The sequence below is a fragment of the Odontomachus brunneus genome, unplaced genomic scaffold (genome assembly GCF_010583005.1).
Source record: "Odontomachus brunneus isolate Ranch 3 - 2012 unplaced genomic scaffold, Obru_v1 Obru_scaffold_071, whole genome shotgun sequence".
NCBI lineage: Eukaryota > Metazoa > Arthropoda > Insecta > Hymenoptera > Formicidae > Odontomachus > Odontomachus brunneus.
The window spans coordinates 1,001,871-1,018,247 of record NW_022639521.1 but is presented as its reverse complement, the minus strand read 5'-3'; the positions used below and the strand labels follow the sequence as shown (position 1 = coordinate 1,018,247).

Sequence of the window (16,377 nt, the reverse complement as noted above, 5' to 3'; positions counted from 1 at the left end):
CTATTCCAAAGAAATATTTATTTGAATCAATAAATCGTTCTCTCTGTGTACAACACGGAAAAAAAGGTTTGGTTGAATTAACCAAATATCTGGTCGAAAATATGAACGATCTAGAAATTTCGATTGAAATAACCCGAATTCTGTTTAAGTTAACAAGATTTTTGGTTGGTTTAAACAGAATTCGGGTTACTTCAATCGAAATTTCTGGATCGTTCATATTCGACCAGATATTTGGTTAATTCAATCAAACCTTTTTTTCCGTGCACACTGAGAGAAAAGACTGGTAACTATAACAAACTGTATTTAGTTACAGAAATTCATTGAATCCTTAGTAACTAATACTAAATATGATAATAATTACCAAATATTTAATAGGGAGTATGACGTAATTGCGTTCACAGTAACATCAATTAAATAATTTAGTAATAGTTACTTAATATTAAATATTTAATATGAAATATATTATAGTTATGAACAGATATTTGATAATTGTTATGAAATTCTTATATCCCATGTAATAAAAGATTCAGTAGGTACGAGTTCTATTTTGTTACCAGTATAAGTATGTTTTATTGCAGCACAACGAAAAATTCATTCATTTGTAGCTATTACATCGTTTCAATATCTATTATTACAGATGGTTGGTTGAACCTACCAAACTACTACAAAATCGCTTATTTTGCTCAACTATTCAATAAGTTTTATCTACCAAATATATTCTGGAAGCAAATAAATTTTACTTCTGTCAAATAAATAATTTATTTTACAGAACTAAATTAATCAATAAGTATTACCATAGCTTTGGTCCGCTATATTTACGTCTACCATTTAGTAATAGTAACCAAATTTTGATAATATTTACTAAATTCTTCTCTCAGTGCACTTTTATACTCGCTGAAGTTGTTACTCCTTGAACAACGATAAGAACGAGGTATTTCCTCAAAATGAGTAAAAGTAACCGTGACAAGTTGCTATTAATTATGTAATTCAAAAAAAGTAGCGCTGTAAATCGCGATGTTCCGCGCGATTACGTCGCCCGGTAATCACGGAAACGACAGACTCGACGTTTTCGTAGTCCGACGATCGTTGGTCGACCTGCGGTCGTGTGCGACTCGCCGATCTCTTCACGCGTGAAACGACACGCGATGATTTTTCCCGTCACGCGGAAGACAATGAAAGTCACGCGGCTGCGACTGCGGCGGCATTGAACGAATGAAATATCGCCGCTCTCCGTTGCGGCGTGGATAATTGCTAAATTAACTGCATCGTTGCTCGCGAGCGCGCACGCGCGCATCGATGATTAGCTATCGCGGAATAATTTATAATCGCACGGCAGGCAGAGAGAAAAAGAAAGAGAGAGAGAGAAAGGGAGGGAGGAAAGGGGAAAGAGAGAAAGAGCATCTCGGCGATTCTCGATCGCGCTCTCCTCTCTTCTCGCGCTCTCCGATCTTTACTTCGTACCTTGCCCGCGAACGGACGAACGAAGGAACGAACGAAAGAACGGACGAACAAACGCGCGCGTTATTAATCACGCGTGTCCCATAAGCGAAGTGCTTTCACTCTTGCGTCACGCCGCAAAGCCAGACAACCGGCCCGCGCTTCGTGCATCAGGCATGCCGCGTCTCGCGAACGTTGAACGCGCGACGACAACGACGATGGCGACGCGATGATATCTTGATCAATCGAGACACTTGCGACGCGGTCTTCCGCGTGTGAATCTATTGAATAGCGGTGCCGATGTCGCGCGCCGAGAGAAAGAGGGACGGCCGGGAGAACACCGACACAATAGGAGCCACGTCGCGATAATTATCGCGGCTCTCCGGACGATAATCCTACGCGGGTAGGATTAATTAATTTATCGCGATATCTCGCGTCTCACGAGTATACAGGGTGTTAACAAATTGAACTGACAAACTCCCAGCGTGTATGTTCAGAGGGTCAGGTAGAGAGTGGCGGTTCGATTCACCTTACGTCAACATCACAATGCATCGTTAAGGAGGTTTTCTGCACTGAGAGAAATGGTTTGGTTAATTTAACGAAATACCAGTGTCCGCAACAAATGGTTGGTAATGTAGGACAATCCCGTCATGGAAACGAATGATTTGTTGCTTTCAATTTGCTGCTGTAGCAACACTTCTGTAGTGGATACAGATGCTACTGCGCACTAATCCAATAAATCATAAATTTGATTTGCTAGCAATGCAAATGTTAGAAATGAAGAGATTAGAAGTGACGTTCAGCAAATCAGTTGTATTAATCTTTAGACTGCCGGGAAAGTCACTTTTATGGCTCTTGGGTTAATTTGGGTTAAAATATTATTATTTTTAGTGGCATTTTAAATACTAAATGTATTAAACATTATTATATGTGTGTATGTAACCTACACAATGCGTGTCTCTCCGGTGCCTGCACTGAGAGAAGAATTTAGTAAATATTATCAAAATTTGTTTACTATTACTAAATGGTAGACGTAAATATAGCGGGCCAAAGCTATGGCAATACTTATTGATTAATTTAGTTCTGTAAAATAAATTATTTATTTGACAGAAGTAAAATTTATTTGCTTCCAGAATATATTTGGTAAATAAAACTTATTGAATAGTTGAGCAAAATAAGCGATTTTGTAATAGTTACAAAATTTTTGATAGGTTTAACCAACTATCTGTAATAATAGATATTGAAACGATGTAATAGCTACAAATAAATGAATTTTTCGTTGTGCTGCAACAAAACATACTTATACTGGTAACAAAATAGAACTCGTATCTACTGAATTCTTTATTATATGGGATATAACGATTTCATAACAATTATCAAATATCTGTTCATAACTGTAATATATTTTATATTAAATATTTAATATTAAGTAACTATTACTAAATTATTTAATTGACGTTACTGTGAATGCAACCGGCTACTTACGTCATACTCCCGATCTATTATATATATTTGGTAATTATTATCATATTTAGTATTAGTTACTAAGGATTCAATGAATTTCTGTAACTAAATGCAGTTTGTTATAGTTACCAGTCTTTTCTCTCAGTGTGCTTCGTACTTGTTCGCACTTATGTCGCCGAAACATATGCACTAATTGTAATGCTCCATTATGCATAACACTCTACTTTGAAAATTATCATTTGAAAGAAATTTTATCATAATTACGGAAAAAAGTCAACATAAAAAAATCATAAAATGTATAAAAAATATAAATGTTGAAAAATATAAAAAAAAAATTTAAATATAAAAAACCAAAAAATTATGAAACAAGCAAAAAAGTAAAAAAATATAAAATTAAACATTAAAAACCAAACAAAAAAGACTCTGCATGAATCTATACGTTTATATTTATTTATATTATGAATATTGCGCTTAGGACTAGAAATTTCATAAATCTTTGCTCAGAATTGGAATTAGCGATACCACAAAACCCTAAATATTTTTGAGAAAATAAACATTTTTTATATTTGATCATGTGCGTTTCCTACCGGGAAGGCTTTTGTGGCTCTGCACAAATCTCAAAATTTTGCGCCATATGTATGTTACTTACATAGAAAAATTTTAAAGGTTAACAAGGAAATATTTTGATATTTGAGGTTTTCGCAATGCTTATGAACATTAGATTTGGTTTCCGGATTTGAGCCGCGTGAGTTCTTCTTCAAAGTGTCTGATTCGTTCCTTCCTGATGAAGCGAACTGAAACGTTCACGAAACGTCGGAATCAAACAAAAAAGAATGAACACGACTTAAATCCGGAAACTGAATCTAATGTTAAAGGAAATGTTTCTTTCTGCAAGAGTCTGGGCAAAGAAATAGCAACGCATTATTATTACATAAATACCGGATCCATTTCTTCGAAACCACTCATCTTCTGTGCCGCAATATTTCACGTATACATGCACTACCTAACAGCAGTTATCTCACTACTTGACAGTAATGCGAGCTTGCACGGACTATTGCGACGCAAGAGTTTTATTTGTCTTCGTACAAACCGCTTCTCTTTACGACGTTTGCCGCTATATTTGTTAATGTTACTAATATTATAAGCTATACTTACAATAAATTTTGTATATTCAATAAATATGATTTGTATTTCAAGCAATATATCTCAGATAGCACACGATATTCCATAGATATCCTAGTATGAACGTCCTTAAAACATAGGGACGTCCTCTAGATGTTTTTAAGATATCCCTGGGAAATTTGTGCTATTGAAGTATGTTTGTTAAAAGGAAAAATGATGAAAAATGACTTATAACAGTAACTATTCGATTTATTTCCGTAACGATCATCAAACAGCAAACGTCCTTTTGCTCTGATAACAGAAAGATTTTTCTCAGTGTAGTTTATTGGAAAATAGATTGATTTTTTCTGTTTCTTTTTTTTAAGAAGTTATAAGAGATAGGATAATAAAGAACTTTTCATATATATTAACATAATTTTCAATAAGGTACAACATTTTTTTATAAAAAAATTCATATATTTTATTTAGTTTCTGGATTCGAACCGTGTTTTTTTGTGTTTGATTCCAACATTTCCTGAACGTTTCAGTTCATTTTTTTAAAGAGCAGGGCGACCTGAAACTGCCGCTTTTCCTGCGAGGTGTCTTCTTTTATAGAAAAAGATGTTTTGGTGATGGATTGAAGAGGACATAGTGTGGAGGGAGATCACAACGATAATAGGGGGAGAGTAGATCTCCTATAAAATTATTTTACTTTGTGGGATAAGCTTTTCTGGGAAAATACTTTGCTAAACAGAACTGGAATATCAAACACATCCCAGACAACACAAAATCTCCTGAAGACGTCCTAAAGACGTTCTGAGGACGAAGAAAAGTCCTCAAGACTTCCTCAGGATGTACTCTGGATGTCCCCTGGACATCTGTGCTGTTAGGGATAGATTTCATCGGACTTTTAAAGAATTTCATGGCATAGGAAATATTTAAAAAATTCTATTCATACAGCTCTAGATTACATGGCAATGTCAACTTAATTAAATACATAACTTCTTTTCTCAATTGGATCCATTTCACCAGGTTGAAACGACGAGTGAACTATTCCATATTTATACATAGGAAATCTTTTATATCTGTGCAGATAAACGCATGCTAGTTTTGGTACAACAGTTTGTGCTCCGTGTTGCAGTAACGGATCATGTAGTACTGATCACACGTTATGCAGTAGTTAGTTACTCAATTTGCGAACGTGACAAATATTAAGGTTAAAAAACTTATTATAACGACTATAGTATTTATAATGTTTCACAAACTTATACGATGCGCACATGCTGATGTTCGAATAAAATTGATTGCTGATAAGTTTATGTAATATTAATTAAGAATTAATATGCTGAATTCGATATCTCTTCAAATGACAAAATCCTACAGCGACATTGCCATTAATATTGATACATCTCAGATAAAAGCGAATAACGAAACGAGTTTCGTGTCTGTCGCGAGAACGATTATATCGGCACGTAGAAAGTCGCGAGATAACAGCGGAGATCTAGAAAGTTAATGAAAAAATTGTCGCGCATGCGCACACTTGCTCGCACGCAGCGTGCTGCGCGAAGAGTGCGCGTGAAAATGGATCGAATCCGAGCATATTGCGGTTACCTGTTCAGACCATGGAATAAAACGCATGTCACATAGATAAGAACTTCATAGTTGGCTAAGTTATTTCGTTCCGTGACGTGGAGACGCGGTAAAAGTAAAGCTGGCGGTTCTACCGCGATAGAAAGAGAGCGAGAGAGGAACCACTTTATGCGCACGAGAGATCGATTATTATGTACCCGATACGATCGTCGATATAAGAAACACTAATAATTAGTTACTACGTAATCGGAACCTTAATAATGCGTCTCGAATTTTGCACTACACTGTTAAATATTGGAGGGTCAAGTTTAAACCAATTTCTTGAGTTAAATAATATTTAGTTATTTTTAACTATCATGTGTGTCAAAATTTACTATTTTAACACAAAACATGTGTTTAAAAAAACAACCTCCTCTAATCAACCCATTTAAAACAATATTGTCATTTTTTACTAAAACAAAGGTTACATTAACGTACACACAATAAAAAAATAAACTAAATTTTAGTCAAATTTAATACATTTCTTAAGTTAAATTATTTAACTCCATTACATTAGTTAAATTAACGACATATTTAGTAGGAGCAGTGGCGACTTATAGGAATTGTTAAAAATAACTCAAATTGAGTATAATTTGACACTAATTTGAGTATGATTTAACAGTGTAGGAGAAACCAGATCGTCATGTTTGTCAGAATATTGATGTTTTTATTCAATCTTAGTAATCAACTACTAGTATATAATATGATTATATCAACAATTTTTACATTCTCACAAATTTACTTTTCTTTATGCTGATTAATCTTCCTTTATGTTTATGTATGTATGTGTGAAGGTTAACATATTCCTCTAGGTTAATCTTCCTTTATGTTTATAGCAACTTATGTTGTACCAGAGAGAAACGACCGTTATTATACAGGGTGTCCCGCATCATCTTCAGTGGCTGCAGTGGCGCCGTCTGCCGTTGTATATTAAGTCAAACTGAACAAAAAAGTCCTCTACCATTTTGCAAATAGATTTTTAGATATTAATAAAAGAAAAAAAAAGTCTACCATTTTGATCACATAGGTTTTTAGATATTAATAAAAGAAAATTTGTGCATTGTGATACACGATCATGTAACAATTTTCTTTAATTAATATCTAAAAATTTATGTGGTTATTTGCAAAATGGTAGAGGACTTTTTTGTTCAGTTTGACTTAATGTATAAGTATATAATGGCAGACGGCGCCACTGTAGCTCATTTACCATATCGCGCGTGATCATTCACCAATCTTCTTTAATTAATTTCTCGGTTATTATTGAGAATATCGCAAAACTATGTGGGACTTTTGTGTTCATCTCAATCCACTCTACGTCCTCACGAGAGATTGTGAAGGTGATACGGGACATCCTGTATATATTTTTTCTTCTGTAATAATCCAATTACAAACACGCTTCATCGTACTGGATCTGCTCTAGTTTCTTTAATCACCCGGATGAAAATGATCAGAATATAAAACGCTCTATTAGAAAATCTTCTTTATCAAATGTCAGATGTGAATTTACAAATTGGAACAAAATATATATATAGACGCAGCTCAGTGTTGCGTCATAGAAGAGGATGACGAAATATTCCGTTCTAGATTTTGCGATTGTAACTAAAAAATTATTAATATTTAATGAAAGAAACTAGCACGCATAAAAGCCATCGTTCTGAGTAATTAATAAGTAATAATGTAATAATGTAATTGAATAAAATTAAAAACAATAATTGAAAACGCACAAAGATATACTGTTCTGAGGATAAGCGTTTTGCACGGAGACTTTCCTTTAGGAAATCTTATATAAAAACGTCACTTGTACATGGAAATAATATCACAGTTTCTTTTTTACAAATTCTTTTTATTTGTACTATTTTTAGTAATGCAGAGGAAAATAGATAATAAAGTATATCTTAGTAAGAAACAGTAAGTTTCGCTAAAAACATGGCAAGACTTCTAAAAGAAGTAGGACGCTTTGCGGACGTCTTTAAGATATTTTTTAGTAATTAGTGTCATTCAGAAATTTATTCCTTATTTACAAAATTTTATAATAATTTTTATTATAAATGCTCTCCGTATACTCATCCACCACGTGAAACCAACCTTTCTCCGATTATAATTTCTTTATTGATATTAATATAATTTCCTCTCCCTTCCCTATTGCTAATATAATTGCTATTATTAATAAAATAATAAATGCAATCAAATTGTTATTATTAAGGCAATTATTATTTAAAAAATTATTAATATTGAGCACTACTAAAAAATCATTCACGTATTAAATTTTAAATAGAATTTTGGAGACCAAAAATAGATAAATAACAAAATAGATACATATTTGTACTGCGGTAAAGAAGAAATAGTCCATAATAAATTTTACAATAATCTCCTAGATAAGAATTAAAATGAATTGTATAAAGCACTCCAATAGAGGAAACATTTTTACATAAATTTCAAGCCTATTCTTTGAGAAATTGAGATAAAAGGTGAAGGCGAAGAAGCGTAACGAAATATTCAATCGTACATTACACCATACTTTTCTGAATAAAAATTATTAACGTTGAGTGCACCTTGACAGGGAAGTTTTTATACCAGATTCATGATATACTCTTTGAAATTGAGATGCGGCTTTATCGCGGCATAGGAGGAACGCGAAATAAGTCAGTCCCGGAGAGAGGCCGGCGATGAGAACGATTTCACGTTTCCCGTCGGACGATAAATCCGGTACGAGCGCTTCCCTCGTAAAATCGCATTTCGTGAAGTCACCGGATACGTTCTGGTGTGTGGGCCGCGACAAGGTCCTGTCACAACGCCCCCGCCTTTTTACACGCCAAGAGAGCTGTGACCACACGGTGAACGGGTCCTTACGCGTGCAGATCGACCTTTTCGCCCGAAATGGCAAGAGCGAGGGTACACGTCAGGATCGAATCGGTTAACACTTCGACTATCGTACTACATTTGTTTCGTTGGTCCTAAATTTCAGTTGGAGTTTAGCGAGAATAATGAGATACATACCATTATACATACAAAAACGATATCATCACTTTTGTCTTCCAAATTTATGGATTTGCAAGAAACTCTATCCAATATTTCAAGATTGACAACCTCGCTTCAATGTAATCTACACTGAGAGAAAAATGTATGATATTTGGCGCACATCAAGATTGCTGACGTTGTATTATGGAATGCAGGATGCAAACTAATTAGATCTTCTGGACAGGTATATTTTATACTATGTTATTCATATAATAATCGCTGAACTTTCGTTGAGAATATTTAAGAATTTCTTTTACATCTTTCACGAAAAATTTAAAAATTATAAATCATATACAATTATATAAAGTATATATTCCTACATTTTAAATTTATTTAAAACTTGTATTGGTAGAGAGAGAGAGAGAGAGAGAGAGAGAGAGAGAGAGAGAGAGACCAGATATTATATATATTTCGAATGCAATACCAATAATGAGATACATACCATTATACATACAAAAACGATATCATCACTTTTGTCTTCCAAATTTATGGATTTGCAAGAAACTCTATCCAATATTTCAAGATTGACAACCTCGCTTCAATGTAATCTACACTGAGAGAAAAATGTATGATATTTGGAACTATAATAGCATAGTAAAAAGATTATAGTTAGATTATAGTTATTATATCTTTTTTTGTAATAAATGTCACCATAATGTTTGTAATATTTACAATATAAGCATAGTATAACTGACTCATATAAAACTTTTATCAAGAATTATAATTATTTGAAATAAAAAACATAATAAGGTAGCAAATATTAAATGGTAAGAGAAATTAACTATTTTATATAGTTAATACAATTGGAATATTTGGAAAATATGGGTACATATAACTATATTCCCAAAGCGTGCTTTACTATACACATAGAATAATAAGATAGTGATAAATATGTGTTTATTCTGCTATATCTTCGTGTTTAGATGAACTATAAATATATGTTTGAAGCCAAAACGAACTATAAAATATAGTGAGATTATAGTTATTCCAACTATTTTTTTCTTTCAGTGTAGTATTAAACATATAGTAACATAACAAATGGGAAATAAAAGAATATAATCATTTTTGCGAAAACACGTTTTCACGAGTATTCGACATAAGAGATGTCAAGGCCCCACAGGATTTAAAAGAAAACATTTATAAAATTATATGACGAAATCAAAATTAAATTTGTAATGCTGCATACTGCAATTATTGACTATATGAAAAAAACTTATATATAAAAATAATGATATTTAGTGTAACTTTGAATGTTTCTGTTTCGATTATGCGCACATCAAGATTGCTGACGTTGTATTATGGAATGCAGGATGCAAACTAATTAGATCTTCTGGACAAGTATATTTTATACTATGTTATTCATATAATAATCGCTGAACTTTCGTTGAGAATATTTAAGAATTTCTTTTACATCTTTCACGAAGAATTTAAAAATTGTAAATCATATACAATTATATAAAGTATATATTTCTACATTTTAAATTTATTTAAAACTTGTATTGGTAGAGAGAGACAGAGAGAGAGAGAGAGAGAGAGAGGGGGGGACTAGATATTATATATATTTCGAATGCAATACCATCGCAGTTTATACTACTTTAAGAAAATATCATCGGAAATTTGCCCAGCAACATACCTGTTAATTATAATTTTCAGCTCAATAATGTTACACGTGTGTCATATAACAGTTACACTTATAACAGTATTGAGTAGGGAATTACAACTAACAAATATATTACATGTAAAATTGTGTTCCCTGGATTTCAAATATTATCATATCTTATATCATAATAAAGTTATCGTAAATTGTACCATAATTAGGTGAACAATGAGTTGTATACTAAAGATGATTATAGGATCTTAAATAAAGTTCGGGAGAGTTGACAAACAATGCCCGAATTAATATTATCATTATTAAATGAAAACTAACCGTTGCTTTTAACAGTCAAATTGAAGCAACTTTGAGCAACACAGGACATAAATAGCATGCGAGAAATTTTCGATATAAGTCCTTCGTATCGTGACAAAAATAAACAATAAAGCAGGTTATATGTTCTTTCGTATCAATTTCTTTAATTATATATCGCAGAAAGTAATTGATTATTAGACGCTATTCTGAGCCACTTCAAACTCTTACATACGATTGCAAGATTATTTTTGATATTAGTGTAAATAATATACAAGATCTATTATTCTTATGAATAAATAATTGATGTTTTTAATAAACAATACATTAATTATGTATGCGTGTGTGCTCAAACGAGACATTCTACTCGCTAACGAATATTCGCCCATGATTCCTTATATTTTTCGACACAATTCTGACAACATTTCTCGGGACGTACAGGACACTCATAAATATAGTCCTTAATATTAGTTAGGATTAGTATCCTCTGAGCAGTCCCCAAGTATATATCTGAACTCTACATGTAGAATTTTGTCACTTGAGACGAATCCTCCTTAAGAAATATCGAACTCAGCATATTAATTCTAAGTTAATATTACAAATAACTTGTCTGTAATCATCAATTACACTCAAACATCAACATGTGCGCATTATATAAATCTGTAGAACATAACACAACAATATGGCACAGGCATTGTAATAGATTCTTTAATCCTAATATTTGTCACATTTGTAAACGAATGACTTATTATAGCATAACGTGCAATCAGTGCAACATGATCCGTTACTGCAGCAAGGAGCATAAACTGTTGCACCAAGAGCAGCATAAGTATATATGTGCAGTTTTACAAGGTATTATATCTTTAGGAAACAAATGTGTCAACTTTGCTCGTCGTTTCAACCAGGAGGAATGGATCCAGTCGAGAAAAGAATTAATGCATTTAGTTAAATACACATTGGTACGTGATTTACAGCCGTATGAAAAGCAGATGATCTTGTTGGCAAGGTCATGTCTTATTTGTCATCAACAAGAGGGTCTCAAAACTTGTATGACGTGCTATTCCAGCAACTATTGCGATGAACACACAGAAGCTTTTCTAAACAAGCATAATTCCAATTGCGCAAAACTTGTATTATGTTTTAATTTAGCTCTTGATCTTCCATATAATTATATACGTAACGACAAATTTGTTACGTTTCCCGATGAGAATAAACCCGTTGTTGACATGAAGTCATTTATTCTACAATATATACGAGTAGAAAGGAATATACATTCTTCGTATGCGGAAGACTATTACTATTCTGATTACGTGTCAGGACCGTTAACACTGTATTATATGATGAAGAATTTAAAGCTATTACATATTTTCGGTGAAAAAGCGTCTACCTGTGTTGTACATATAATAGCGGCAAGCTCAGTCGACACAGAATATGTCTCCGCATGGGAATTTCTCTTACATCTTTTACATAACGTGCATTTAAAACTTGTATTGATAGGACCGGAACTAAAGAACAAAAGTGATAGTATCGAAGTTTGTCTGAAATGTAAACACATGTATCGAAATCTTAGTTTCGCATCTTATCGTATGTTGTACCACACTTATGTGAACAGTGCATATTATATACGGCCAAATGTTATAGTAGGATTTCAAAACGATTTTAGTAATGAGGAAATGTGGTCAGCATCGCTTTTCAAATTACGGGATCAGGACTGTCCGTTCCTTGTTACCGCTGACTCGAAACTTAAATCCGATCAGAACAGAAGTAACATAGAAAAAGTTCTAGGTACACTTTTAAATTTAATATATCATGACGAAAATAAATTCAGCTCGGGTATGCCATATAGAGATTTTAGGAACGATACTATTTTCTACCGTAATAAGTATGTAGCTGTTTATTTGAATTTATATCCATTGTTTTGGCCGGCTTTTTTAGAAGCTATAAAAATGTAATATCAATATGATAATAACATTGTAAACAATATAAATTTTAAATGTAATTTATTAGGCATAAACAATATATATATATATATATATATATATATATATATATATATTAGGTAATATATTTACTGTTCTGATAAAGGCATTGCAGATTTTTTTAATAAAGAATACAATTTTTATAAAGAAACATATTAAAAATTGCGCGTCAGTTTTTATTTTCGTGATTGCGTTTATAGCAAAATGTTTCCTAATCCCACATACTTTTCTCATAGCTCTCTTACTATTATTTGTACTATCTATTTATTAATTATCATAGTGTAACATTTTGTAAATTCCCATTTTTATCTGAAGATTTTCTTTCAAACGACACAAAGTATAATAAAAGCATTCATTCAGGAATTCTATATCCAAATATTTGTGACACTTTATTTTTAATGAATATAGTGATAGTTTGTTATATATATATATATATATATATATATATATATATATATATATATATAAAATTACATAGTAATAGTTAGTAAATACTTCTTAAATGTGGATGCGGAATGAAATATTCATTATTTTTCTAATTTGAACACTTGAACTCAACAATGGAATAAATTTGTGTGATATCTATGGAATGATGTCTCGTGCACTGAAACAATAAAAAAGGTAATTGTATTTACACAAGCTCATCTGTTTTGTTATTAATTGACAAATTTACACAACTGCATGGCGTGTTATTCGTACTTGACAATTCTATTTACAGTTTCCTTGATTATTATTAGTCAGGTACTGCTTTTGTCATGTAGAAATATTTAAATATCATCATAGTTTCAATTGCAAGAAGCTGCTGTTGCCTCTTATTAGCTTCAATCTAAATGTCGAAATACTATATTCGTATTATTGTTGAAAAATAGAACTGCTGCATGTGTGCGTGTGACTAGTATTCTTACTCTGACTAATACAGCTTATCCTATAGTAAACGTTAGTTAAATCATTAACTTTTTGTATAGAATGTTGGATCTATAAAACCCGGACAAATATTCGGTCACTTACATTCATTTTTTTTTTATTTTGAAATTACGCAAATTTCCTGTTTTTTAATTTTATTGCACTTATATTTTATAACTGAAGTTTTTCTGTACATCTGAGAAAGAGAGAATATGTTTAAAAATATTGACATTTAACAAAGTTATAGCAATTCAAAATTATTCTAGTCTAACGGACTTAAATTTAACTGTATATTCCAAAAAAATTTTGCATGGAAAATTAAAATATTGCATTTTAAATATTATTATATGTTGTATCATAATTATGTTTCATAGATTGTATCATAATTATGTGGACAATGAATTGTATACGCGAAGAAAGATGATTATAGGATTTTAAAGTATAAGAGTTGACAAATAATGCCGGAATTAATATTATTATTACTAAATAAAAACGAACCGTTGCTTTTAACAGTCGAATTGAAGCAACTCAGAGCAACACAGAACATAAATAACATGTGAACAATTTTCGATATAAGTCCTTCGCATTGTAATGAAAATAAACTTGCTTCGCGTAGATCACGGAGTGAAATTAAAGCAGCTTATATGTTTTTTTATACCAATTTTTTTAACTATATATCATGGAAATTAATTAATTAATAGACGTCATTCTGAGCTACTTTAAACTATTATATACGATAGCAATATTATTTTTTACATTATCGTAAATAATATACGAGGTCAATTATTTTTATGAATGAATAATTAATACTTTTAATAAAAAATACACTGCTTTTGTATGCGTGTATGCTGAAACGAGACATTCTACTCTGTAACCAATATTCGTGATTCCTTATATCCTTAGGTACAATTCTGACAACATTTCTCGGGACGCACAGTACACTTATAAATATAGTCCTTAGTATTGGTTAGAGTTAGTGTCCTCTGAGCAGTTGCCAAGTATACATCTGAACCATGTAGGATTTTGTTATTTGAGACGAATCCTCCCTAAGAAATATCGAGTTCAGCATATTAATTCTAAGTTAATATTACAAATAATCGGTCTTTAATCATCATTTACACTGAAACATCACCATGTGCGCAGAGAGTACACCTACAGCGAGGACATCTACAGAACTTGATCTAATAACATATTATAGACATTGTAATGAATTCTTTAATCCTAATGTTTGTCATATTTGTAAAGCAGTAAATCTCAAAAACATATTGTGTAGCGAGTGCAAAATGATCAGTTACTGCTGCAAATATCATAATAGGTTGCACAGAGAGGAGCATATGGATATGTGTCAAAGTTTAAATCGTATTCTGCGTATCCATTACGAATTATTTAACTTTACATGTCGTTTCAACCAGGAGGAATGGATTGCGTCAAGAAAACTATTGATGAATTTGGTTAAGGCCGACTTGTCACGTAATCTGGAGCCGTATGAACAGCAAATGATCTTCTTCGCAAAGTCGTGTCTTATTTGTCATCAACAGAAGTATCTTGGAACTTGCTGGAAATGCCGTTCCAGCCACTTTTGCGCTCAACATGCAACAGATTTTTACAAACAACATTCTTTGAATTGCGATGAACTTCTATTATATTTTAATTTAGCTACGAAACCTCCGCCTAATTTTACATTTAAAAACAAATTTGTTAGGTTTCCCGATAAGGATAGACCCGTTGATAACATGAATTCATTTATTCTACAATATATGAGAACAGAAAAGGATGTAAATATTTGGGATGCGGAAGACTATTACTGTTCTGATTGCGCGTCAGGACCGTTAACATTGTATTATAAAATGAAAATTTCAAATCTATTACATATTTTCGGTGAAAAAGGTTCTACCTGTGTTATACATATAATAGCGGCAAACTCAGTTGACAAAGAATATGTCCCCGCATGGGAACTCCTCCTGCATCTTTTACATGAAACAAGGCAATTAAAACTTATATTAATAGGGTCGGAATTAAACAACGAATCTAATAGTATCGAAATATGTTTTAAATGCGATAACATGCAGGAAAGGTTTATTTTCGAATCTTATTGTACGTCGTACCACACTTATGTAAACAGTGATAATTATACACGGCCAAATGTGATAGTAGGATTTGAAATAGATTTTAGTAATGAGGAATTGTGGTTTGCATCGCTTATAGAATTACGGAATCAAAACTGTCCACTTCTTATAACCGCTGCATCGAAACTTAAATCTGATCAAAACATAGATAATATAGAAAAAGTTTTAGGTAATTTAAGAATGTTAAATTTAATATCTGATGGTGAAAATGAATTCAGCTCGACTTTGCCATGTAGAGATTTAGAAAACGATTCTATTATTATCTACCGTAATAAGTATGTAGCTGTCTTTAGCAACTTAGTTTCTCTGAAATGGTCGCCTTCCAGTACACAAATATAATACCAAGATGACAATGAGTTGTAAACAATATAAATTTTAAATGTAAATTATTAGACTATATGTTTTCCCTTATGATAAATGTATTATAGATTTTTTTAATAAAGGATGAATTTTTTTATGTATCGCATTAAAAATTGCGTGTCAGTTTTCATTTCCTTAATTGCGTTTGAAGTAAAAGTGTTTCTTAATCTATTCGGTGATAATCATAGTATAACATTTTGCAAGTTCTCATTTTCTTACGTGAAGATCTTCTTTCGAATGTTACAAGCTAACAAGTGATACACGCTGATTTTTTCATCTTTTGAGGACTGGTGCAGAACATGATTCGTCTCATCATCTTACGTTATAAAAAATAAATACGTTAATCAGTACACACACACACACCCATACGCGGACGCACGCACGCACACACGCGCGCGCGTACACACACACGTATATATATATATATATATATATATATATATATATATATATATAT

The 16,377-nt window shown here is 32.1% G+C and overlaps 2 protein-coding genes and 1 long non-coding RNA gene across 3 annotated transcripts in view; 2 read left to right on the top strand and 1 right to left on the bottom strand.

Moving 5' to 3' along the window:
• Positions 1-9,263, top strand: part of LOC116846904 — a 54,036-nt gene extending 44,773 nt beyond the window's left edge. The window contains exons 3-4 of the long non-coding RNA XR_004378614.1: positions 8,597-8,833; positions 9,002-9,263. This is a non-coding gene — a long non-coding RNA (uncharacterized LOC116846904). The remainder of the gene's footprint in view (positions 1-8,596; positions 8,834-9,001) is intronic.
• The window catches only part of LOC116846861 (four and a half LIM domains protein 2), a 642,247-nt gene that overhangs the window by 545,211 nt on the left and 80,659 nt on the right, over positions 1-16,377 (bottom strand). The window lies entirely within an intron of this gene.
• LOC116846879 lies at positions 10,876-12,581 on the top strand. Its single transcript, XM_032821264.1, has one exon. It carries the CDS (start codon positions 11,194-11,196, stop codon positions 12,502-12,504), a length of 1,311 nt encoding a protein of 436 aa, XP_032677155.1. The 5' UTR covers positions 10,876-11,193; the 3' UTR covers positions 12,505-12,581.

Excerpts from the sequence above, each read along its gene's own strand:
- LOC116846879 (XM_032821264.1), top strand. The coding sequence starts at position 11,194 with ATGTGCGCATTATATAAATCTGTAGAACATAACACAACAATATGGCAC.